Below are 22020 nucleotides of genomic sequence, written 5' to 3' on the forward strand. Positions count from 1 at the left end.
ATAGAGTTCATGGCGTCGGCGACAGGGAGCAGATCCTATTATTGTAGGTCCCGCGCTCGAAAGTCGATTGGACCAGGTCGGCGATTCGCACCGTGATGGTTTTTAAGTCCGAGCAGCCGACGTGCACTAAAAGGATTTGCAGGAGTTAGAACGCTCCTCGGTAGATGAATATAACTACTCCTTACGGATACTCCGTATTGCTTCTTCTCTTGCTCTTTTTGGCTGGACCCGCACGTAGTTAGTTAACTGCAACTTACACATCGCTGAACTTTGGAGACGGTAAGTTCTGAAGTCGCATCACTTTTTTATTTCTTCATATGTTTTCTATACATTCGAAATAATCTTCAGAATTAATATTTTCAATGTGGATTTTTTTTATCCAGGATTGGTTTCAACAAACCTAGATCATACTTTTTTTCCCCCCTCGGACCTTTGATGTTCACCCACTTCTTGACTGGTTAATATTGTTGGTAAGCTAGCCAGCCCTGTTGGAGGTAGCTTGGCTATCTACAGATTTAAGTGTATACATGAACATACAATCAACCTTGACACGCGCTAATTCCGCCACAGGTCCTGGAATGCCTCGAATCCTGCCATCTCTCTTCTGGCAGGCCAGGAAGGAGATATCACCTCTCGCCGCGCAGCTGCTCCCAGCATGCCGCGACCTCGAGTCGGCGGCCCACGAGCTGCGCTGGATTCGGGAGCACGTGCGAGACACCAAGTCGCCCATCCCTAACAAGCTGCGCATGTGGAAGTTGGTCGAGAAGCGGGCAAGTGGCGTCCCGCTGCAGTACGTCCTCGGGACCCAGCCGTTTGGCGATCTCGAGATCAAGTGCCGGCCAGGGGTGCTCATCCCAAGGTGCGTCTTCTCTTGAAGTATAGGGAAAAAAGAAGAAGAAGAAGAAAAGAAGAAGAAGAGAAGAAGAAGAAGAGAAGAAGGAGAAGAAGAAGAAGGGAAAAGAAAAGAATAAGAATAAAAAAAAAGTAAACTTGGATTACCTACCACACGTGCTCACACAACTCCCCGTCAGACCCGAAACGGAGGCCTACACCCTACACCTGGCCTCCCTCCTCTCCCACTCCCAACACCCCCCGCCCAAATCCCTCTCCATCCTCGACCTCTGCACCGGCACGGGCTGCATCCCCCTCCTCCTCCTGCACTCCCTCCTCGCGGCCCCTTCCACAAGAAACATCCCGATCGACATCCACGGGGTCGACATCTCCCCGCGCGCCGTCCGCCTCGCCCGCGAGAACCAGGCCCACAACACCGCCGTCCTCCGCCTCCTCCCGCGACCGGCCTCATCATCGCCCTCGCCCTCGTCCTCGTCACCGTCGGGCGCCGGCCCCCGCTACACCCTCGACTTCGCCCGCCACGACATCTTCTCCCCCGCCCTCGTCCCCGCCGTCCGCCAGAGACTGCGACTGCGACTGCGAGACCGGGACCGGGAAGGGGAAGGGGAAGGGGAGCAAGGCGGCGACGAGCAGCCAGGAGGAGGGGCGCTCGACCTGCTCGTCTCCAACCCGCCGTACATCTCCCCCTCCGACTTTGCCGCCTCCACCGCCCGCGCCGTGCGCAACCACGAGCCGCGCCCGGCCCTCGTTCCCGACTTCCACCATCACCACCACCACCTCCTCCTCCTCCACCGGCAGTCCCCGGAGGCCGGCGACCGGCGTCCGTATCCGTATCCGTATCCGTATCGGTGCCGGCCCGAGGACGTCTTCTACGCGCGGCTGCGCGAGATCGCGGCCGCCCTGCGGCCCCGGAGGGTGCTGATGGAGGTGGGCGGGTGGGACCAGGCCCGGAGGGTCGTCGGGCTCCTCTTTACCAGCGGCGACGCCGGTGCTGAGACCGCCGAGACGGGGGATCCCGAGGGCGGCGGCGGCCTGGAGGGATACGAGGTCGAGATCTGGCGGGACGAGCCGGCCGCCGGCGATCGGGGGGAAAGGGTCCAGCTCGCGGGGAGAGAGGTCGTCGTGAGGGGCGTGGGGAACGGGAGGGCGGTGTATCTGTATCGTTGATTATTAAGTCAAGTCGAATGCGTATGAGCGTCACTGGTCGGTACCGGGATATATACGACACGGGACACACGGGAAAGCAGTCCCAAGGATATACGTAGATGTATCTGTATAGATGTACATACATACAATTCTTGGTCTACATGGGATCTATCGACACTACACGGAGTTGTTGTTTGTACAGAGGGTAAACCTGGTAGTTATAATACAAAGTTCACAAGCTTGCCGTTCTTGATGACAATCACCTTCTTAGCCCGCGAGACGTCGGTGCCCCTGTTGACCAGCCGAGCCTGGCCCTCCTTCGTCTTCAATATCTCCCCCACGATCCACTCCTTCAGCTCCTCCCCGGCCAGCCCGCTCGGCGGCGTCGGAATGTCCACGCTAACCCGCACCTTGCCGTTCACCTGCACCGCGCAGGCCTGCTTCCTCGGCCGCATCGCCTCCAGCTCCAGCGTGCCGTCCACGACGGGGAAGCTCGCCTTGCCCGGCCCGCGGAACATGGACCCGCCGCCGCCGCCGTTCCCCTCGGGCCGCTGCAGCCCCAGCAGGCTCCAGCACTCCTCGGCGAAGGCGGGCGTGATGGGGGCCATCATGCGCACCAGGGCTGACAGGGCCTGCCTCTGGATCCCCTCGCTCATCGCCCCGGCCCTGTCCTGGATCGTGTTGGTCAGGCTCATGAGGTCCGAGACGACCGTGTTGAGCGCGTACACCTTCTCGTACGACGCCGTGACGGACGCGATCGTCCGCTGCACCTCCCGCCACACGGCCACGTCGGCGTCCCACTGCGCCTGCGCCTGCGCGCCCATGCCGTCCGGCCGGCCGGCCGTCTCCTCAAAGTAACTCCTCGGCGTGGGGAGGGCGGCGCCGCCCGGCGGGGCCGGTCCCAGTCGGACCACCAGGTCGTGGACGCGGCCCAGCCAGCGGGTTACGCCGACGATCTTGTCGCCGTCCCATTCGAGGATCTCGCTGACGGGCGCCTGGAAGAGCATGTGCGCACGCGTCGCGTCCGCCCCGTGCTGGGCGATGACGTTGGTCGGGTCGACGCCGTTGTGTTTCGACTTGGACATCTTCTCGAACGTGACCGTGGCCGTCTCGCCGGTGGCGGCCACCTTTGGCCGGAGCGGGTCGCTCAGGTCGACCTCGTCTGGTTTCAGGAACCTGCCGGTTGCCGGGTCGATGTACGTCTTGCCGTGTACCATGCCCTGCGTGATGAGTCTTTGAAACGGCTCGTGCACCTTGTCCGCGGCCTCCGCCTCCGCCTCCCCCCACGACACGAGGGACGAAGTCATGAGGAACTTGTAAACGAACCGGGCGTAGAGCAGGTGCAGGATTGCGTGCTCGATGCCTCCGATGTAGAGGTCGACCGGCAACATGGCCTTGGCCTTCTCGGCCGAGAACGGCGCGTCCTTGTTGTGTGGGTCGATGAAACGCATGTAGTACCAGCTCGAGTCCACAAACGTGTCCATCGTGTCCGTGTCCCGCTTGGCCGGGCCGCTGCACCGGGGACAGGTCGTATTGACCCAATCCTCGAGCGCCTCGAGCGGGTTCCCCGTCTTCTTGCCGGCCCAGTGCTCGTCGACCTCGGGGAGCATGACCGGCAGTTGTTCGTCCGGCACGGGCACGGCTCCGCACGAGTCACAGTGCACGATGGGGATGGGGGTCCCCCAGTACCGCTGACGGCTGATCAGCCAGTCCCGGAGCCGCCACTTCTCGACCGGCTCTGCCAGGCCGGCCTGCTGGAGCATGGACACCAGCATCTCGCCGGTTTCCCTGGACGACTTCCCCTTGTACGGGCCGCTGTGCTCGGTCATGATGCCGTGGTCGATGCACGGCTCGTTCCTCATGGCCGTCGTCGACTCATCCTCGGAAGACGCGAGCACGTACCGAACGGGCTCGTCCGCGTGATGCGTCGTCCAGAACGCATGGTCGCGGACGTCATGGCCCGGCACGCCCATGACGGCTCCTTCGCCGTAGTCGCCGATGACGTAGGGCGCCACGTACACCGGGATGGACTTCTTGGTCGCCTCGGGGGTCTCGTCATGATAGGCCAGCGGGTTGATGGCCCGAATGTGAGGCAGCAGGTACCCGACCTTGGAGTCCGGGGGCAGCCCCGGAAGAGTATCCAGGAAGGCCTGGAGCTCGGGGTCGCGCTCGGCGAGCTTGGTCACGACCGGGTGGGTGGACGCGAGGGCCAGATACTGCACCCCAAAGAGCGTGTCCGGGCGGCTGGTAAAGACCTCGATGGCGGCGTGCATGTCGTGATTGAAGGCCATGATGGGGAACTTGATGGTGGCGCCGGTGGACTTGCCCAGCCAGTTCTTCTGCATGGTCAGCACCCTCTCGGGCCACGCGTCGTTCTTGGCCAGGACCTCGAGATCGCGGAGCAGCGGTTCCCGGAAGTCGGAGATGCGGAGGAACCACTGCTTCAGCTTCCTCTTCTCGACCTTGGCACCAGACCGCCAGGAGCACCCATTGGCGTCCACCTGCTCGTTGGCAAGCACCGTCTTGTCGACGGGGTCGTAGTTGACCTCGGCCTCGGCCTGGTATGCGAGTCCTCGCTCATGCAGGAGGAGGAAGATCTTTTGGGTGTGCTTGTAGAAGCTGGGGTCGCAGGTGGACAGCTCGCAGGACCAGTCCCACGAGCCGTTCATCAGGCCCAATTGCTCCTTCATCTTGGCGATGTTTGCTCGAGTCCACGTGGCCGGGTTGATGCCCCGTTCGATGGCCGCGTTCTCGGCGGGCAGCCCGAAGGCGTCCCAGCCCATGGGCAGCAGGACGTTGCTGCCCCGGAGCGAATGAAACCTGGCGACTACATCGGCGATAGTGTAGACGCGGAGATGGCCCAAGTGCAGGTATCCCGACGGATAGGGGAACATGGGAAGAACATATTTTCTCTGGGCGCCGTCCTTGGTCTCGCGGGCCGAGTCCGGTAGTGAAGCCCACTTCTCGCGCCACTTAGAGTCTAGAGCAGGGAGGTCCAGCTTGGCCTGAGCGAGTATGCGAGCAGTGGCGCCGAACGCTCGAGAAGGAACCCGCGGTCGCCAACATGGTGTTGATGAAGCGACGAGACCGTGAGCTAGCGCTGGTCTGAGATGGAGAGCGCCCAATTGGGGCAGGCAGCGGCCGATCGACCTCGTATGGATTAGCGGCATGGTAAATTTACATTGTTGAATTACTGCCGAGTGAAGCTGTATCCCGTCAAGCCATCACGGCCGAGTCCGTCATGCTGTAAGTGACACACGCCTTGTGTTCGAGTATGTAGCGAGGTGGGCCGATCTGCTCCAAACTCGAGAGCTTCCGAGCTTTCAATGGATGCTGGGGTTCAATGGCCAAGCTTCAGTGGGTCGAAATGGTACGGTAGTGTACGGAGTAATGGTACATACATACACTGTAATCCGTATTGAGGTAATTTCGGCCAAGATGATGGATCTTTCAGGAGAAGGGTCTCTCGGCTGAATCCGAGATCTCGCCCACATTTGGGAATACCCCCTCCACGTACCGCCTCGTCGTGTCGATGTCACTGAACGCGGTTTATTAGTTGTTGCAACCAAGGGAAGTTGATGGTTCGCCGAGCACATGGATGGGCGAGCAGCATGATGCGATCTCAGCTGGGGCTCAAGAGCACAGCACTGGTTACAGAAGAGTAGATGATGCTCCTGCAACCGTCGGGTTATTTACGTACCAGGCACTCTCTTCTCCATGATAATCCCTTTTGATTGCCAACACTAGTGCACAAAGCACGGAGTAGTGGGTGTTGGCCTATGGAGCATTGCCAGGTGACGTTCGGAGGAGGAAAGTGCGGTCGGAAGCATGGAAGGTTAAACTCAATTTAGCTTGTGCCCTTGGTAACCGAAGTTAGGTTGGGAACTGCCGATTGAAGGCGCAGGGTGCACTTGAAAACAAAGCTTTCCGTGGATGTACGGATTGTATTCCGTATTCAGCCCTTCAAGCCACCCACGCACCTTGACAGTTTCCATACGTTTTCTTGAGGCGCCGACGGAGTACAGATTATGTATCACTAGTATCAGGTCTGTAATGACCATCAAGAGCGTCTCGCTTGCCGGGGTGCTGTGGGTCTCGCAGAACCAAGGCCTCAGTGCCTGCCAAGGTTCACGGCCGTCCCAAATCGAGAATCAACACACTCCTTTCCTCGCTTTTTCTTCGACCCGGCCGCACGGTTTCAATCTTTATACAATCAGGCCGTCGGCGGCTCTAGTTTTGAATTGAGAAACCACAGATTTTTTTTTTTTTAATTAGCATACGGGACGTCGGCGCGGTCTCGTCTCGGTCTAGAAATCAAATACATCGAAACAGCGAATCGTCGACGCCAAACCCCCGTCTCGATCTCGACCAACCGCATCCCCACCGAATCTGCGCCGCCCAGGGATAGGATTCGTAACCACGGGAACTGGCATGATTTACACCTTCTCGGAACGTTAGGCCCATAGTATTCGGTGGCGGCTCAACATTCCATTTTACATTCGGGATCCTTCCCCAGGAACCCCCTTTTATCCTCTTTCCCTCTCCTTTCCCGCGCCCAGCGGCCGAGAGAGAGGGAAAGAAACAAAGAGTGAGAGACAAGGGTGGGGGGAGAAAGAGAGACATAGAGACAAAAGAAAGCAATGCCAACGCTATACTCCAACCTCCCGCCTGCAGGCCGCGATTCCCTCGAGCTCGCCTCGCTCGCCAGCTCCGACCAGGGTTCCACCGCCAGCGACGGCGACGTCTCCTCGCGGCCGAGCATATCCTCCTCGCGGCGCGCCTCCCTCGAGCGCGACGATCCCCTCGACGCCGACAACCCCGCCGCCGCCTACGGCCCCGACGACCATGACGGCGACGCGGCGACCCACGGCCGCGGCCGGCCCGCGCACCACCCCCGCTCCTTCTCCGTCTCGTCCACCTTCGACTTTGCCGCCAACCTCTTCCCGCTCTCGAGCACCGCCGGCATTGCGGGGGCCGGCGGGTACGCCCCGCTCGGCCCTTCCGGACCCTCTGGGGCGGGGGGCTACTATGCCGGGGCGCTGGGCGGCACCAGGGGCCTTGGGGTTGGTGCCGGGGCCGGGGGCGCCGGCGGTCTCGGCGGGTCGCTGGAGAAGCACAAGACGCTGACGTACCTGAACGGGCTGTCGCTGATTGTGGGGCTGATCATCGGGTCCGGCATCTTCTCGTCGCCGAGCCAGGTCAACTCGCACGCCGGGTCGCCCGGCGCTGCCCTGATCGTCTGGCTAGTGGCGGGCATCCTGGCCTGGACGGGGGCGGCGAGCTACGCGGAGCTCGGCGGCGCGATCCCGCTCAACGGCGGGCCGCAGGTGTACCTGTCCAAGATCTTTGGCGAGCTGGCAGGGTTCCTGTTCACCTGGGTAGCCGCGCTGGTGCTCAAGCCCGGCAGCGCCGCCATCATCGCCATCATCATGGGCGAGTACCTGGTGCGGGCCGTGATCGGGGCCGAGGCGGAGACGGTAAACGTCTGGGTCAACAAGTCGGTCGCCCTGGTCGGCTTGGCGCTGGTCACCTTTCTGAACTGCGTCTCGACGCGGCTGGGGACGCGCCTGAACGACATGCTCATGTTTCTAAAGTTTGTTGCATTGCTCGGCGTTACGGTTATCGGGATTGTGGTGGCTGCGACCGGCTTCTCGTCCTCGGGGCAGGCGAACAGGGATTGGAAGGACCACCCGTGGTTCGAGGGCACCAAGATGGATGCGTCGGCGTGGGCCGTGGCGTTGTATGCGGGTCTGTGGGCGTTTGACGGGTGGGATAACGTGAGTTTGTACACCCTTCCCCCCCCCTCCCCCCTCTTTTCACATACACACTCTCTCCAAGCCACTATCACGTCTCGTGTTCAAAACGAAAACTAACGAGATTGGACTGAATAATAAAAGACAAATTACGTAGTAGGCGAGTTCCGCAACCCTAGCCGGGACCTGCCGCGGGTCATCCACACGGCCATGCCGCTCGTGATCACGAGCTATCTCCTGGCCAACATCGCCTACTTCCTCGTCCTCCCGCTCGACACCATCAACTCGACCAACACGGTGGCCGTCATGTTCGGGGCCAAGGTGTTCGGCCCCGCCGGCGCGCTGATCCTCGCCCTGATCGTGTCCGCCTCGTGCCTGGGCGCGCTCAACAGCTCCACCTTCACCAGCAGCCGGCTCGTCTACGTCGCCGGCAAGGAGGGCTACATCCCGTCCCTCTTCGGCCGCCTCGGCGCCGGCACGGGCGTCCCCGCCGGTCCGGAGCTCTCGGCCGGCCCGCGGACGGCGCGGTCCCGGCTCGCCAGCAGGCTGGTCGCCCTCGTCGGGGACGAGGACACGGGCCTGTTCTTCACGCCGATCCCGGCGCTGATCCTCAACGCGCTGCTCACGACCGCCTACATCGCCGTGGGCGAGTTCGGCACGCTCGTCACCTTCTACGGCGTGGCCGGGTACACGTTCTACTTCTTGACCGTCCTGGGCCTGATCGTGCTGCGCGTCCGCGAGCCCAACCTGGAGCGCCCCTACCGCACCTGGATCACCACCCCCATCATCTTCTGCTGCGTCAGCCTGTTCCTGCTGAGCAGGGCCGTCTTCTCACAGCCCCTGCAGACCCTGATCGTGGTGGGGTTCGTCGTCGCCGGCGTGCCCGTGTATTACTGGAGGGTACGGGACCGAGGGCGGGGCCGAGGGCGGGGGCGAGTGGGGAAGAGGGAGCTCGGCGGGAGGGAAGAAGGGAGGAGGCCGTGGTGGAAGTTTTGGCAAAGAAGGTAGTAGCCGGACGCCCGGCGGCGGCGGGCAGCTCTGAATCTTGTTTCAGTCCACGGTCTTGGGCATCGGGCTCATCGGGATGAGAAAGGGCCTTTGCTTCGATATCCATACCCATATATATACACACATAATGGCTCATGTTGGTCCTCTCGCGGGTTTGGCGTGGGAGACAGGATAAAAAGGGTGGGAAACACCAGGGGGGCAAGTATACTGTGCATCTTTCCCGTGCGACTCCGTTTCGGACGCATGGTTATAAACACACAGATGCGGCGCGACACGATACGGCGTCGACATATACCAAAGCTAACTAATAATATTCATGGCCCGCGACCGCGAGCGGGTTGAGCATGACATTTGAATTGTTGGGTATGAAACTTTCAGTTCAGATCAGGCACGTGGGAATCGACGAAGAATCATGAGCCTTCCCAGAGTTGAAGGACCTGTAAAAGCAATGAGAAGAGAATAAGAAAAAAATAAAATTTATGACATTCATGACGCATCAGTACTATGATAGACATAACCCAGTTCTTTTTTCCGGCCATCTCAGAGGAGAAAAGGGTGGACCAACACGCCAATATATCTCCGGACTTGTTGGCTTCGTAGCTTGCCCTCGTGGCCAACCGTTAACCTTCTCTCCCCCCTTTCGTCCGCCAGAGTCGTACTGCAGTTTGTTTGTTTTCTTTGAGACTGAGTTCCATTCTGGCATTATATCTAAGAAGTACTGACTTCCCGCTGGCCGTACGACCTGGTGGCGTACTGGCCATTGTGGACGATGAGGTCCTCCGGGCGGTAGTCGAACCTGCCCGAGAGGTAGCTCTCCAAGATGCGCTTGACGCCGTCGGCGTAGCGCTTCTGGGCGTCAAGGGAAGTGCCGGACATGTGGGGCACCATGGCGTTGCCGCCGCCGAAGGGGTTCTTCGCGGTGCGGAGGGGGTGGTCCGCCGGGGCGGGCTGGGGGAACCAGACGTCGCCGCCGTAGCCGCGCAGGTGGCCGGTGCGGAGGGCCTCGGCGACGTCCTCCTTGACGACGATGGCGCCGCGGGCCGTGTTGACGAGCCAGGAGCCGGGCTTCATCTTGGCGATCAGGTCCTTGTTGAAGAGGCCGCGCGTCTTCTCGTGCAGGGGGCAGTTGATGGTGACGATATCGCACTGGCCCAGCATCTCCTCGAGGTCGAGCACGCGGCGGCAGCCGATCTCCTTCTCTTTCTCGGGCGAGAGGGGCTGGTAGTCGTAGTAGAGCAGCTCCTTGCAGTCAAAGGCCTTGAGGCGGCGCAGGACGCGCTCGCCGATGCGGCCGACGGCGACGGTGCCGACCACCTTGCCCTCGAGGTCGAACTCGTTCTTGGCCGCCTCGGCGACGTCCCAGCGGCCGGCCTCGATCTGCTCATGGGCAGGCACAAAGTTGCGGACCAACACCAGGATGGTCATGACGACGTGCTCGGCCACCGACACCACGTTGGAGCCCGTCACCTCGGCGACCGTGATGCCGCCGTTGGTCTTGTTGGCCGCGTCGAGGTCGACATGGTCCGAGCCGATGCCGGCCGTGACTGCGAGCTTGAGCTTCTTGGCCTTGGCCAGACGCTCGGCGGTGAGGTAGCCGGGATGGAAACTACAGAGAGAAAGCTGTCAGCCTTTTGTTTCTTTTTCATTTTCCTTTCCTTTTTTTTTCAACATTTTTTCCTCTTCTGTTCTTTATCATAATAAATGAAAGAAACAAAAGGAAAAAGCAAAGTAAAATAAAAAGTCAAGCAGGAGGACTCACGGTGTGGTGATGATAATCTCGGCATCAACCAGCTCGCGGTCAAAGGTCGAGTTCTCGCCGTCCTTGTCGGAGGTGGTCACGAGGGTGTGGCCCTGGTCCTCGAGCCACTTGCGGAGGCCGAGCTCATTCTCGGTCGTCCCCAGGAGGCCCGGCACCTGTTGATTGTCGACAGGTTAGCCAACTTCTTCCCTGTCTCTGTTGTCGGCTTTTCTTTGCAGAGCCTCCTCGGCCCTGCCCGCTCGTTATTCCCGTCGGGGTCCGGATGCCGTGCGGGAAGGGGTACCGGTGCGGAATTGCCGCGTTCCGCCCGTCCCCTTCACTCCCTGCCCAACACTACGGGCCGAAGAAGCTGCCAAGACGGATGCTTATCCCGACGCGAACGATGCGAACGATGCGAACGGAATGTTACAACGCAAACAGACGTCCCCACTTTCCCGAACACTCTCCGAGCCGCCCCAGTCTTGGTTCAGTTTGTGACGCAAAACAACCACTCTCTCGCTCCTCGTCTTCCTTTTACTCTCTTTCCCTCTTTCCATACACGGTACCCCGCACTTTCCCAAACGACGACACGGCACTCCGGTATTGACCAGTGCAGTGGCGAATGTGGCAACCCCAACGGGAAAACAGAGCGGTGCGCGGGCCTAGGAAGGAAAGGACATGGGGGGGGGCTCTTACCTGTTGGGCGTGCTTGCCGCCGTCGTAGAGAACAGCCAGAACTTTGACCTTTTCGCGTTGTGTGGTTAGCAAGCGTCTCGTCAGGTGCGTGCCGCCCAGGCCCGCCCGATTTGGCAAGACGCCTGGTGTGCGGGGCACACGGAGGTGTTGATGATGGAGAGCAGGCCGCCAGGGACCCGGGCGTGACAAGGACGGGAGAAGGGAAGAGGTGCGGGAAGAGAACAAGCGGGACGCGGGGCGAGCTGTAAGTACCATTGTGACCGATAGAAGTTATGCTTCTTGGGTTGTGGATTCCCCTGGGAAGTTCTTGGAGTAGCTTGCGGTGAGAGAGCGTTTCTTTGGCCGGACGGGAAAGGTCGTCTCTTTTATAGCACCACTTCCTGTCTATGAGGCGGGGCTGAAGGGGCGCGACGATGCAGCTTGAGAGTTCGGATGACGTGTGGTTTTTCCACAGCGGTGGGGAGCAAATGTCTTGTAAGAAAGCTCAAGATGATATCAAACACGGATGGAGCCGAAGACGACGGGAGCATTCTCGGGGATATTTATGTGTTCCTGTTGCTCTGCCCACTCCTCCTCCCTCCCCGCCTGCGGACGCGGATACTCGTGCCCGGCGATCCCTCGATCCGAACCAGCCTTGGGACAGGAGGTAGCTCGGAGAGTGCAACAAAGCCGAAGCCGTTGAATGCCGTCTACGGTCAAGGGCCTCGAGGGATGGATGCAAAGGTCCAAGTTTGCTGGGGGAGCCGTGCATGTACTGTACAAGTGTACGAAAATGGAAAGACTTGCTTACAGTTGGCAGGGAAGCTCGATTCGTGCAATCATTCTCGGCAATCACATCCCAGCCTAACATTGGCCAATGGCTCGTCCCATTGGCGACCGCATGTCCACTCCCTGCGGGTTGCCATGTGTATGGATTACTGCGTGTGAACGGGGAAGTAAGGTATGTTGCACACATCCTTTACGTCGATTGATGACATGTCCAAGTTGGTTAGGGAGAGGGGATGGAGCAGGAGGAGGAGGAGGAGAGGAGGAGAAGAGGAGGGGACGAGGAGGGTAAGACGCGTGATGAAATTGCAGCTCGACTCTCCAATGGCCGTCCTTGGGCGGATGTGGAGGTTGCTTCGCAGATTGTAGGGCGGCGTTTTGGAGGGGAGGGTTTTCGCCGGTGACGAGACCCCCAGCATTGGAACGGTCCAAGAATGGCGGCTCGACAGCCTGTTGCGTTCGCCACCGAGAAACGCGTTGATGGCAAACATCCGAGCAATCCAACAACGATTCGTGCGGCATCTCGGACTTGTGGCACCTATTGATCGGCCTCGCCCCTCTCCTATCCCTCTTCCCCCCCTCCTCATCACACCACTAGAATTTGTTGGTCCTTTCGGTAATTGTACGATGCAGCCCTGGGTGCTTTGTTCCAATGGTCTCTGGTCTACTCGTACTCGGGAGGACCACAAATGGTTGCACCGGCATCTCGGTGATGGCTCGGCATATGCACCGAGAACCTCGAGGACTCCGCAGTGTGGGTTCGCGCCCTGGTTCAAAGATCTGGAGCGGGGTAATGGTGCCTCTTGAAGTGCAGGAGCATGGCCCATACAAATCAGGCAATAATTGAGCCTCTGGGCAAAATGTCTGGAAAGGGGGGGGGGGGGGTGCTGCTGTTCCGGATCCCAGATCGCGGTGAAGTCTCGGCAGCTACTCGACCGTTGTGTGAAACCGAACGAAGGCCAAAACCATCGTAGCCATCGTAGGCGTTAAGCCCACAACAGACAACAGACGTGAATCAGCAACTGCTCCATCTCTCCGAAACTCTCCATCAACTTGGTCCACTATCATCAACATCCCGAGGAAGCCCGAATCCGAAAACCCGCCCTACCGCATAAGAGTAGCGTAAGCTCCCGTTGACACGTGGGCGCATGCAAACAACGTCTCGGTCCACGGTAGCAGTCTCAAAGCAGACAAGAAGAGGAGAAAAGAGGAAAGCAAAAGAAAAGGCATGCTCCCATCTCCGAATGTATATGCGTTCTCTCTAATGCGATGCAATGCGTCTCCCCGGTCTCAACTGCGCAGTACAATCGAACCAACACCAGATAGACCGACTTCGAAAAAGAGAGGGCGAAGTGGGCATGGCAGGTCGTGTATGAATCGAACAAAAAATCAAGATGTTCCCATGTCATCTAGTGGCCCTTAGGCACCATCCCTCTACACCGCCGCAACCCCCAAACGGACGCGGCCCCTCTAGTTCCAAATCTGCCCAGCTAGTCAAAAGCCAAAGGGCGAGTAAGGCGGCGGCGACTCCGGCACGTCGGGACTTGCCCCATCCGTAGCCGCAGACGGCGGAGCAGTGGCGGCGGCGGCGGCGACCGCGGGACCAGCCGCGCCCGCCATCCAGCCTGCCGCCTTGGCCATCATCTTGGGAAAGTACTGCTGCACAAACGACTCCCTAGCATCAAAACCAATGTTAGCTTACTAGCCTCGCAAATAAATAAACAACCAGAACATCCGGCCGCCGCGGCCGCGGCCGCGGCTAACTCACGTGTAATAGCTGTGCTCCGACCCGTGGACGGACACGAGGTTGTGCGCCAGCTCGTGCGCCACCACGACCCACCACCACGTCGTAGCTTCGACCCTGCCCTGCCCGCTCTGCATCCCCTCCCTGCTGTGCAGCTGCTCCCAGAACCGCAGGTTGCAAAACACGCTCCCGTTGCTGTTGAACGCGATCGTCTTGCCCCTCTCGTCGTAAAAGATGTGCAGCGCCCGGTCGCTCAGCCCGTACACGGCCGCCACGTCCCGCAGCAGCGCCTCGAACCGCGCGATCCCGTCCACGTGCGCCGCCACAAACTGGCCCGAGCCGCCCGGGTGGTCTTTGGACAGGAACACGCGCATGCCGCGCGGTGCTTCCGCGGCGAAGGCGATGTTCTGGGCCGGCGTACTGTCGCAGTACGTCGTCTGTTCCTGCACCACGGTCTGGTGAGGCGGCGCAAAGAGCGTCGACGAATCGTGCGCCCGTGTGGCCTTGATCGCATTGAGGAGGTTTTGCTGGATGGTTGCGGGCGAGGTGACACGGTTGCCGTCATCCGTCGGCTTGGTGCCGCTACCGCCACCCCCGGTCGAGCCAGGCGGTGGAGGAGGGAGGAACTTGTCGAGCTCCGAGTGGGTGGGTGACGGGGGAGTGTCATCAGACGTATCGAACCCCAAGCGGCGGCTAAGGTTTGTGAATAGGCTGCCGCCTTTCTTCGGCCGCTGCTGCTGTGGCGGCGGAAGGCCGGCGCTCGTCGAAGGTTCCGGGGAATCGTCGAAGCTGCCTGGCATGCGGTCGCGCGCTCGCTGGGGGGTCACGGCATCCCGGGGCGGGTCCTCAGCCGCCCATTCCTTCTCGCGCTCCTGGATCCTCCTCTGCTCTGCCTCGAGCGCCCTGCGCCGTTCTTCCTCCACCAGCCGAGCTTCGGCGGCTTTGGCGCGCAGGATCCGGTCGACGTTGTACCCGCGCGCTCGCAGCTCCAGCAAGCCAAGCTTCAGGAAAGGCTCGAAGAAGAAGTAAGCGTGCTGATTAGGGCGCTTCAGCAGGAGTTGACAGATGGCGTGGCCGACTTGGTACATATCTGGCTTCTTCTCCTCGGCGGCGACGTACAGCATCCATCCATTCGCCGTCTGGGAACTGGCCGCTGACCGTTTCTCCTGGTGGGTCTTGGCGTGACCCTTCAGCGACCGCCGCAGGGCGAGCGACGAGACCGTCGTCACTTGCAGGTTCTTTTCCAGCCACTGAGTGTCGTGTTTGATGGCGTCACGCTTGTCCTTTGAGTACTCGTGCAAGAAGAGCTTCGAGCGCTCGAGCACGTGCTTCCGGAGCCACTCGGCGCCACTCTGATCTCGCGTCCGCTGTCCTACCGACAGTTCTTCCCGGACTCTACTGCCCAGTGACTCGGAGCCGAGGGCCATGTAAAAGGCCTCCAAGAGATCATCCTCCGGGGCGCAGAGCAGCGCTTCCTTGAACAGCCGGTAGCTAATGTAATCGTCGAGAATGACAATGCTATCGGCTGTAGCGAGCTGGTAGTGCTTGATCGGAGCATCCTCCTCTTCCGCTGCCTCGGGTTCCTTGTTCTTCCCTGACGACAGTTCCCGGGAGCCGAGCAGCCATGGCGATGCCCGCATTTTCCTGAAAAGCTCTTTGTCCCTCTTGAGAGTCGACATGTCCTCCGCGATCGACCTGAGAAGGTTGAGGTACTTCTCAGGGCTCTGCAGGACACTCAGCAACCGCGCGGGCTCAGTGCAAGCCAGCTGTGCAATCTCATGCTTTGTTGGCTCGATCTTGGCACCGCACTTGAACAAGAAGGCATTTGCGTCACCCCCAAAATCGACAAAGTCAAAGATGTCCTTGTATGTTGATGAACTTCCCAGGTAACACTGAGTAGGCCGGATGTAGACCAGTTTTGACCTGGGCTTGTCGTCGGACCCTTCTCGGCTATCCTGTTGCCTCATCACTGGGATGATAGCAGCATCCCTCAACTTCACCAGGCTATTGTGGCCTAGATCTCCCAGCCGGGTAGCAAAGTACTCAAACAGCTTGATGGCCAGGGTCCGGTCCTGGGGCGGCTTCGCGATAAGTCGCTCCACACAACCTGTAATCGGAGGATCGCGTGCAACGCCAAATTTCGGGGCGTGTTGGTGCAAATCTCGCCTGAGAATGTCATACCCAAGAACAGCCGCCCTCTCATTCGTGTAGCAGGCAGATGGCTGAACCAACTGTTTCTCCTTGCCTTCGACCGGAAGGAAGCACTTCTCTGAGCTGGACAAGTCAAACCCGGTGTATCCATTGAGATGATGATTCCCGACAAAGTAGGCCATGGCGTTCGCTCGAAGCTTGTCATCTGACGACGACATCATGTCCACAAGCTCCGGGACGGTCGGGAACGGACGTAATCCGAGAGCATACAAGAACCGCGCCTCCGGGCTGGTATTCCTGAAACTGCCTGGAGGGCCCGGCCAGTGTAGGATGGGCAGTCCAAGAGACCGTAACGAGTCTTTGGGCTCGTAGAGCTCCGATACCTTGTATAGCCGGCTGGTGCCCTTTGTGGGCTCCATTCCCGGGGGCCCAGCTTCAGCTGGACACAACGGCGATTCTCGGAGCTTCTTCATATCGGCCAGAGGAATGTCATCCTTGACGGAAGCGAGATACTTGATCAGCTGCATATGGCTCCATCTCGCATGCGCGCCATCGCCAGTCGCCGGCGAGGGGCTCAATAATCGTGTGAAGATTGTGTCGAGATCGACAGTCTTTCGCACGCCCAGCGCTGTCAGAAATTTTTCCTTGAGATTCCCGCAGCCCTCGAGCGTCGGGAGGTCGTCAAAGAGCTTCACGGATGGGAAGAACGAGTCCGCAGGCTTCTTCAAGCCCGCCTTGGTGGGCATGATGGTGATATGCTGCACCGCAGAGACGACAGACGCTTTGGAGCTCGAGCTCAAGTTGTCCCAATTCTTCGAAAGAACCGTCAAGACTTGAAGAGCGAACTTGGCCGACTTGGTCAGGTTCTGCTCGTCGGGGCTCCTAGGGGCAGATTCGATCAGGAACCTCAGCCAAGGGACCACGCCCAGAGGTTCCCAGCCTAGAGCTTGGAGCTTGTTTTCCGGAATGTTCGCGGTAAAGGCGATGGGGAGTGTAGTAGGCGGCAATGGCAGACTCGCCGGAATTCTGCCGTTGGGATAGTTCTTGATTGTGCCGAGGGCAATGATATCGCCGGAATCACCACTGTCGGTGATGGTGGCGACGGCGACGTCCAGCAGCCGCTGGACACTGGGAGGGTCAATGTCTCCGTTGTAAGCGCCCTTGGTGATCCACTGGAGGAAGTGGTTGAGCTGGACCTTGTTCAGCGGTTGGGTATTGAGTTCCTGACAGATATCATCGACGGTGATTTCCTTGATGAGTCCGAAATCGATCAGGCGCAAAATGAATGGGTCGTCCTTCATCTCCTTGAGCACAACCGGAATCCCGCCGACGAATTTGGCAATTTCATCAGATGATGTGCGAACCTTCGCCGCCGGGAGCACTCCGCGGGAAGAGAAGACATCAGCGCTAAAAGCCTTAGATGCTACCCAGAAGGCCTCTTCGATGGTCTGAGAGACCAGTGCACTTGGCGTTGAATCCCGGAAAGTGTACGTCTTCAGGATGTGCAGGGCTTCGGGGATGCACTTTTGCACAAGATCCGAGGATATGGCCGCTCCCTTCTTTCCGCTGGCCTCGCACATGTTCCTGAGCTTCTTATCCAGGCACGACATCTCGTCGGTATACGCAAGCCTAGACACGATGCCTGCTGCCCGCAGCATCTCCATGTTCCAGGACCGTACCCAGCGGGCGTTCAGATCTATGGCTTCGCGCTCGACTGTGGGTATGACAGATGGCGCCGATATGTGCATCCCGGCACCGGTTGTCTGCGTAGTCGGGAAACCGATGAAAATACGCCCGCCCGGCTTTTTGCTGGGGAGAACAGAGACAAATACATCAGCGATCTTAGACGCCTGGGTCGACGAGGCCTCCTCGGAGGCGACAGTCTCATCATACGATGAAGTCAAAATGGAGATCTTGGTCTTCTTCGGAGGAGGCTTCTTGGTCGCCCGCTCCAGTTCTGCAGCAAAAGAGGAGGAGATGCGGGTGGCTATCTGGGCCGAGACTACGCGAAGAAAAATGACCGACGTCGACTTGGCCGTAAGATCCTCTGCTATTGCGTCCTGAATCGCCTTTTCTTCCTTGGCGGCTTTGGTTCGAGATGAGGAATAAGACGAGCCTGAAGTAAGCCTAGAAAAGAAGTTCTTCAATGAAGGCAATTCAGTATAGGACTCGTTAGATTTCGTCGCTGATGCCGCGAGCTGCGGCTTCCAGCCAATGACACTCATGAACGTAGCGTCAATCTGTACACTGGTTTGGTCTGCCGAGACGAGTTCCATGAGTCCTTCTTTGGTCCTGGTCTCCAAGTCTCGCGGAATGCTCAAATTCACAGACGGAGACAGCTTCTTGTGCAGCTCCAGAAGCTTCCAGTCGTCGATCCAAAACTCGATGTTTTGCAACGCCACAAATGTCAAGCTGGTCGCGAGGAACTGGCTGACGGAGAGCAAGTTTGGAAGCGGCGTGGTAGTATTCCTGTAGTCGAGCACAAAGGTAGTGTCCGGGCTTCCCTCGCCGGGCGGGAGAGTGACCTTCCTCGTAAATAATGCGTTCCCTTTCCAGTAGAAAGCCATGGCCTCGTCCCCAGAACTGACGAACGGCTCCTCGCAGTCGGCAAAGACACTGTAGAAGCCAACGCCGAACGCGCCGATCTTGGTTTCGTCGGGATTGCCCTCGGCAATCTTCTTCAGCCTCCTCCAGTCCGTCTGGGAAAATGGTTGCCCGTTATTCTGGACGACAAGCCGCCGCAGGGTGTGGTGCGAGATGACATGCTTAACAAGCTCGGACTGGTTGGTTGTTGTTGGGAGCGGAACCTGTGTCGACGGAATCGTTTCCCACTTAATCTTGACCGTTGTAGCCTGCGCATCGGCAGCATTCTGAATGAGCTCTCTAAGGGTTGTCCATTCTCCCGAGTATCGTGCGAGAACCTTGTCGATGAGCGCTCGGGTGTCGACCGTAACCGCCTCTTCGTCCTCACCGCTCAGGGCGGCAGCGCGAAGGCGCGCATAATCCATGGCGATGCCCTGTCCTCCACCAAGGCTACAAATCGATGCGGCACACGATGTTGCGGGAGGTTCGAATGGAAATCCGGAGCGAGAAACGGACCTAGCACTCGAATGCGAGGGAGTCCGGGTTATCGCGTGTTGTGGAGGGGGTGGGGTCCAAATAACTGATGCGGTCAGTGACGGTGGTGAATGTAGAATGTAGAGGAGCTATCCGAATCACCGACAATCCCGTCTCCAAGTTGGCACGTTTCTTTAGCGACAAAATTATATAGAAAGTGCCTTGGATTTAGGAGAATCGTCCTCGAACCTTGACGGTTCCAGGCCGCAGTTGTCAATGCACGCGTTCTTGTACGGATAGGAGGATGGATATGTAACTTCAGTTTGCACGGATTCACGGGTTACAGCGGCCCGCGCTACAGCTTCGTCATCCCTGTCAGCCTTACCAGTGATTTAAGTCACGTTCGGCCAATCATTTGTTACGAATGGCTCAGGAGGAAAGACGCCGTGCGGCACAGGTACAGTACCTGAGGTATGTATGTAAGTACATACATACATACAATACATGCATACGGAGTATACCAGAAGCCTTAAATTACAACAAACAACACTGCATATACACGTGCAGTCAACCGACAACTTCCCCCATAGCCTTGTATTGTTTACGTTGTCAAAATGAAGTCCATGATAATTAACTTGTCGCCTCGACGTAAATAAGCTTGAGTTTGAAATGCATGACTCCTTGCTCCGGAGTACGTTTGCCACCTGCCAACGTCTCAGTCTTGATATCTAGTTCTGCTTCGCCGTCGATCATGGTGTCGGGATCTTTCTGCTCTATCCCAGCTCCTACTCCGACTGTGGCTTCTGCTGTCCCTCCGCCTGTGGTGTCGGTCGCGGCTGCGACTACGGCTACGGTGTCGTCGTTCCTCCCGGTGGCGACCGTACTCCGGACTGCGGCTCCTCCGTCGGGGATAACTGTCCTTTTCATCTCTGTCTAGGCTGTCACGTCTCCTATGCCTACTCCGGCTGCGATCCCTGTGTCTGTCATGGTCGCGCTCTCTGCTTCGATGCCGTCTTCTATGCCGGCGGTCTGAGTCTCTGTGTCGATCTGAGTCTTTTGACCTATCTGTCCGCGGATCTGGCCCTTGGGTTGCCTTCGGGTCTTTGCCGTCCACATTGCCGCGGTTCGGCACCCTTGACCCTTCTACTTCCACGGCATTGGCCCCCGTTGCGTCGCGCGGCTTGATAGGTAACCCCAAGGCTCGTGATATCGCATCCTCTTCGGCTTCCTTGATCTTGCGAATCTCCTCACGGCGCTCACGGGCCGCCTTCTCCTCTTCCGTCTCGTTTGAATTCGCCGCAGTTGGGTCTGCCTTGGCGTACCAGTTCAGGTCGCGCCCTTTAGCCCAGCGCCCAACCGGCGCTTTGAGGCTGTGGCCGAGGTAATTCTCGCGATACTGAGATGTTGCGACATCGTCCCAACTGAAGTTGACGCCGCCGCGGGAACCTGATTTCCGGACGGTCGACAGAAGATCCATGGCCGCCCACTTGTATACGTCGGCACCAGAAGCATAGGAGTGTCGGGTCTCTGATAATCAAGCAAGGCTGTGAAAAAAAAATGTTGGTGTCGCGAAGCGAAGATAAGATCGGATGGTGTTGAGTTTAGAGAAGAGTGCGCGAACAGACTGCAGAGGATCTGGGCGGCGAGTTATTGCCAAGGCGGCTCGCCCCACCCGGCCCCCCCCCACCCCGCTATCGCCCTGTATGGGTGCTGTATCACGCTGCGGTTACTAACAAGCAGAACCCGGACCAGGACTCTCTGGTGGGACCTCTTGTTAAACTCGCTTGGAGCTTCAGCTAGCGATCCGCATCCATTCTTCGATTGAACACACAGCGCTCTCAGACCTGCCAACCTAGGAACGGAGGACCGACTCATAACTCTCTGCGCCTTTTTGACATCACGCATGGCCCTTGATCCAGCACCATATACCGGCCCGCCGCTGGACGAGATCCAATGGCGGGCGCCTCCCGAATTTGAGATGGGCATACACAGCAACAGTGTGCTCTTTTACTTCGCGCAGTCGCCCTTCTACGACAGGACATCGAACAATGAGGTTCTATTCCAGCAAGGCCTCAACAATCCCAATGTTACGCCATATTTGGCCACCCGCGAGCTCTTCGAAGGCCGTCTTAAAACCATGTCTGGGCTCGAGTTTGTCGTTGCCCAGGAGCCAGCCGAAACAGGCCCTGGAGCCGGGACGGGCGTGTGGGTGATCAACAAGCAGACCCGGCGTAAGCAAACGCCCCAGGATGAGATCATTGTACACGGGACATATTTCGTAGTTGGGGAAAACATCTACATGGCGGCAAGTTTCGCGGACATCCTGAGCTCGAGAATTGTAGGCTTCAATTGCCCCTTCCGTATCCCTCTTGTCCCACGCACACACAGACCCCTAACCAAATCGAATACAGGCAGCGATATCGTCTTCGGTTGAAAAAGTCCTGCCTGTCGCCTCCAGCGCGCAATCCTGGTCCCCAGCTCAGGGCCGCGTTTATCCAGCCCCCGGCACCGGCGCGGCCGCCGCAACTACCAAGCAGCGCGAGGCGACTCCCCTCCCAGACACCAACAAAGCCACCACCGATTCGGGCATCAGCCTCCCAAGCTCCCAGCTGATCGAAGAAGCCTTGCTTATCCACGAGCAACACGGCGATCACTACCTAGACGAGAACCCCATCACTGGCAGACCCGGCGATTTCCAGCTGGCCTCCACCGGCCGCAAGCCAGTGAACCTGTCTACCGCGGCGGCCCTTAATTCCAAGAAGGCGGCGGCTCAGATGAGCCTACCAACGCTCAATACCAAGCTGGGTGGCGAGAACCCGCTGACGGCCAAGCCGACCGGGAAGGAGACCAAGAGCCCCAAAACGCCTGGCGGCGGGGGCCTACAGAAGAAGAAGAGGAAGGGAAGCAAGGCGGCGGCGACGCCGCAGTAGGAAAAAAAAACTAGGGGGTATGTCTTGGGTGTTTGAAGTTGGGAATATGGTGTGCTATGGCCGATATTGATGAATTTACAAAGGTTGGGCGTTACGGAGGTATCGGTTTTTGTGTTTATGATACCCTGTGTTCCTTTATGGGACGTTGCGATAATTAAAATCACGTCTCAGAGCGATGAC

At 58.8% G+C, this 22020-nt stretch overlaps 9 protein-coding genes across 9 annotated transcripts; 4 read left to right on the forward strand and 5 right to left on the reverse strand.

The window, feature by feature from the left end:
* Nucleotides 1-411: 411 nt before the first annotated feature.
* Nucleotides 412-2019, forward strand: P884DRAFT_241854 (S-adenosyl-L-methionine-dependent methyltransferase; the record flags this gene model as incomplete). The annotated part of the gene is made up of 3 exons (XM_069440245.1): nt 412-470; nt 571-859; nt 1032-2019. The coding sequence occupies exons 2-3, from the start codon at nt 579-581 to the stop codon at nt 2017-2019; spliced, it is 1269 nt and encodes a 422-aa protein (XP_069298045.1). The 5' UTR covers nt 412-470; nt 571-578.
* A 197-nt stretch (nt 2020-2216) lies between these two features.
* Nucleotides 2217-5168, reverse strand: P884DRAFT_199023 (uncharacterized protein; the record flags this gene model as incomplete). Its single annotated transcript, XM_069438206.1, has 1 exon — nt 2217-5168. One exon carries the CDS (start codon nt 5166-5168, stop codon nt 2217-2219), a length of 2952 nt encoding a protein of 983 aa, XP_069298046.1.
* Nucleotides 5169-6254: 1086 nt separating this feature from the next.
* P884DRAFT_258631 (uncharacterized protein) lies at nt 6255-6864 on the reverse strand. The gene has a single exon (XM_069441261.1). The coding sequence runs from the start codon at nt 6619-6621 to the stop codon at nt 6313-6315; it is 309 nt and encodes a 102-aa protein (XP_069298048.1). The 5' UTR covers nt 6622-6864; the 3' UTR covers nt 6255-6312.
* P884DRAFT_241858 (amino acid permease-domain-containing protein) lies at nt 6255-8759 on the forward strand (the record flags this gene model as incomplete). Its single annotated transcript, XM_069440246.1, has 2 exons — nt 6255-7775; nt 7896-8759. Exons 1-2 carry the CDS (start codon nt 6639-6641, stop codon nt 8757-8759), a joined length of 2001 nt encoding a protein of 666 aa, XP_069298047.1. The 5' UTR covers nt 6255-6638.
* Nucleotides 8760-9171: 412 nt separating this feature from the next.
* On the reverse strand, nt 9172-11653 carry P884DRAFT_258634 (formate dehydrogenase). Its single transcript, XM_069441262.1, has 4 exons — nt 11446-11653; nt 11194-11241; nt 10519-10673; nt 9172-10365 (listed from the first exon to the last, which is right to left on the reverse strand). Exons 1-4 carry the CDS (start codon nt 11446-11448, stop codon nt 9468-9470), a joined length of 1104 nt encoding a protein of 367 aa, XP_069298049.1. The 5' UTR covers nt 11449-11653; the 3' UTR covers nt 9172-9467.
* Nucleotides 11654-13452: 1799 nt separating this feature from the next.
* Nucleotides 13453-18861, reverse strand: P884DRAFT_284485 (uncharacterized protein; the record flags this gene model as incomplete). Its single annotated transcript, XM_069443716.1, has 2 exons — nt 13453-13633; nt 13727-18861. 2 exons carry the CDS (start codon nt 18859-18861, stop codon nt 13453-13455), a joined length of 5316 nt encoding a protein of 1771 aa, XP_069298050.1.
* P884DRAFT_258636 (uncharacterized protein) lies at nt 18850-19147 on the forward strand. Its single transcript, XM_069441263.1, has one exon. It carries the CDS (start codon nt 18860-18862, stop codon nt 19052-19054), a length of 195 nt encoding a protein of 64 aa, XP_069298051.1. The 5' UTR covers nt 18850-18859; the 3' UTR covers nt 19055-19147.
* Nucleotides 19148-19422: 275 nt separating this feature from the next.
* Nucleotides 19423-20491, reverse strand: P884DRAFT_258637 (kinase phosphorylation protein-domain-containing protein). Its single transcript, XM_069441264.1, has one exon. The coding sequence runs from the start codon at nt 20385-20387 to the stop codon at nt 19626-19628; it is 762 nt and encodes a 253-aa protein (XP_069298052.1). The 5' UTR covers nt 20388-20491; the 3' UTR covers nt 19423-19625.
* A 240-nt stretch (nt 20492-20731) lies between these two features.
* On the forward strand, nt 20732-22020 carry P884DRAFT_222293 (MED6 mediator subfamily complex component-domain-containing protein). Its single transcript, XM_069439519.1, has 2 exons — nt 20732-21248; nt 21322-22020. Exons 1-2 carry the CDS (start codon nt 20814-20816, stop codon nt 21838-21840), a joined length of 954 nt encoding a protein of 317 aa, XP_069298053.1. The 5' UTR covers nt 20732-20813; the 3' UTR covers nt 21841-22020.

The sequence above is a fragment of the Thermothelomyces heterothallicus genome (genome assembly GCF_042370625.1).
Source record: "Thermothelomyces heterothallicus CBS 202.75 unplaced genomic scaffold P884_scaffold_9, whole genome shotgun sequence".
NCBI classification, from domain to species: domain Eukaryota; kingdom Fungi; phylum Ascomycota; class Sordariomycetes; order Sordariales; family Chaetomiaceae; genus Thermothelomyces; species Thermothelomyces heterothallicus.

Coding starts and splice junctions, on each gene's coding strand:
- P884DRAFT_258636 (XM_069441263.1), top strand. CDS start 18,860: ATGGCGATGCCCTGTCCTCCACCAAGGCTACAAATCGATGCGGCACAC.
- P884DRAFT_258634 (XM_069441262.1), bottom strand. Junction 10,674..11,193: donor GCGGCAAGCACGCCCAACAG/GTAAGAGCCCCC, acceptor GACAATCAACAG/GTGCCGGGCCTCCTGGGGAC. Junction 10,366..10,518: donor GAGATTATCATCACCACACC/GTGAGTCCTCCT, acceptor TTCTCTCTGTAG/TTTCCATCCCGGCTACCTCA.
- P884DRAFT_222293 (XM_069439519.1), top strand. CDS start 20,814: ATGGCCCTTGATCCAGCACCATATACCGGCCCGCCGCTGGACGAGATC. Junction 21,249..21,321: donor ACATCCTGAGCTCGAGAATT/GTAGGCTTCAAT, acceptor AATCGAATACAG/GCAGCGATATCGTCTTCGGT.
- P884DRAFT_258637 (XM_069441264.1), bottom strand. CDS start 20,387: ATGGATCTTCTGTCGACCGTCCGGAAATCAGGTTCCCGCGGCGGCGTC.
- P884DRAFT_258631 (XM_069441261.1), bottom strand. CDS start 6,621: ATGTCTCTCTTTCTCCCCCCACCCTTGTCTCTCACTCTTTGTTTCTTT.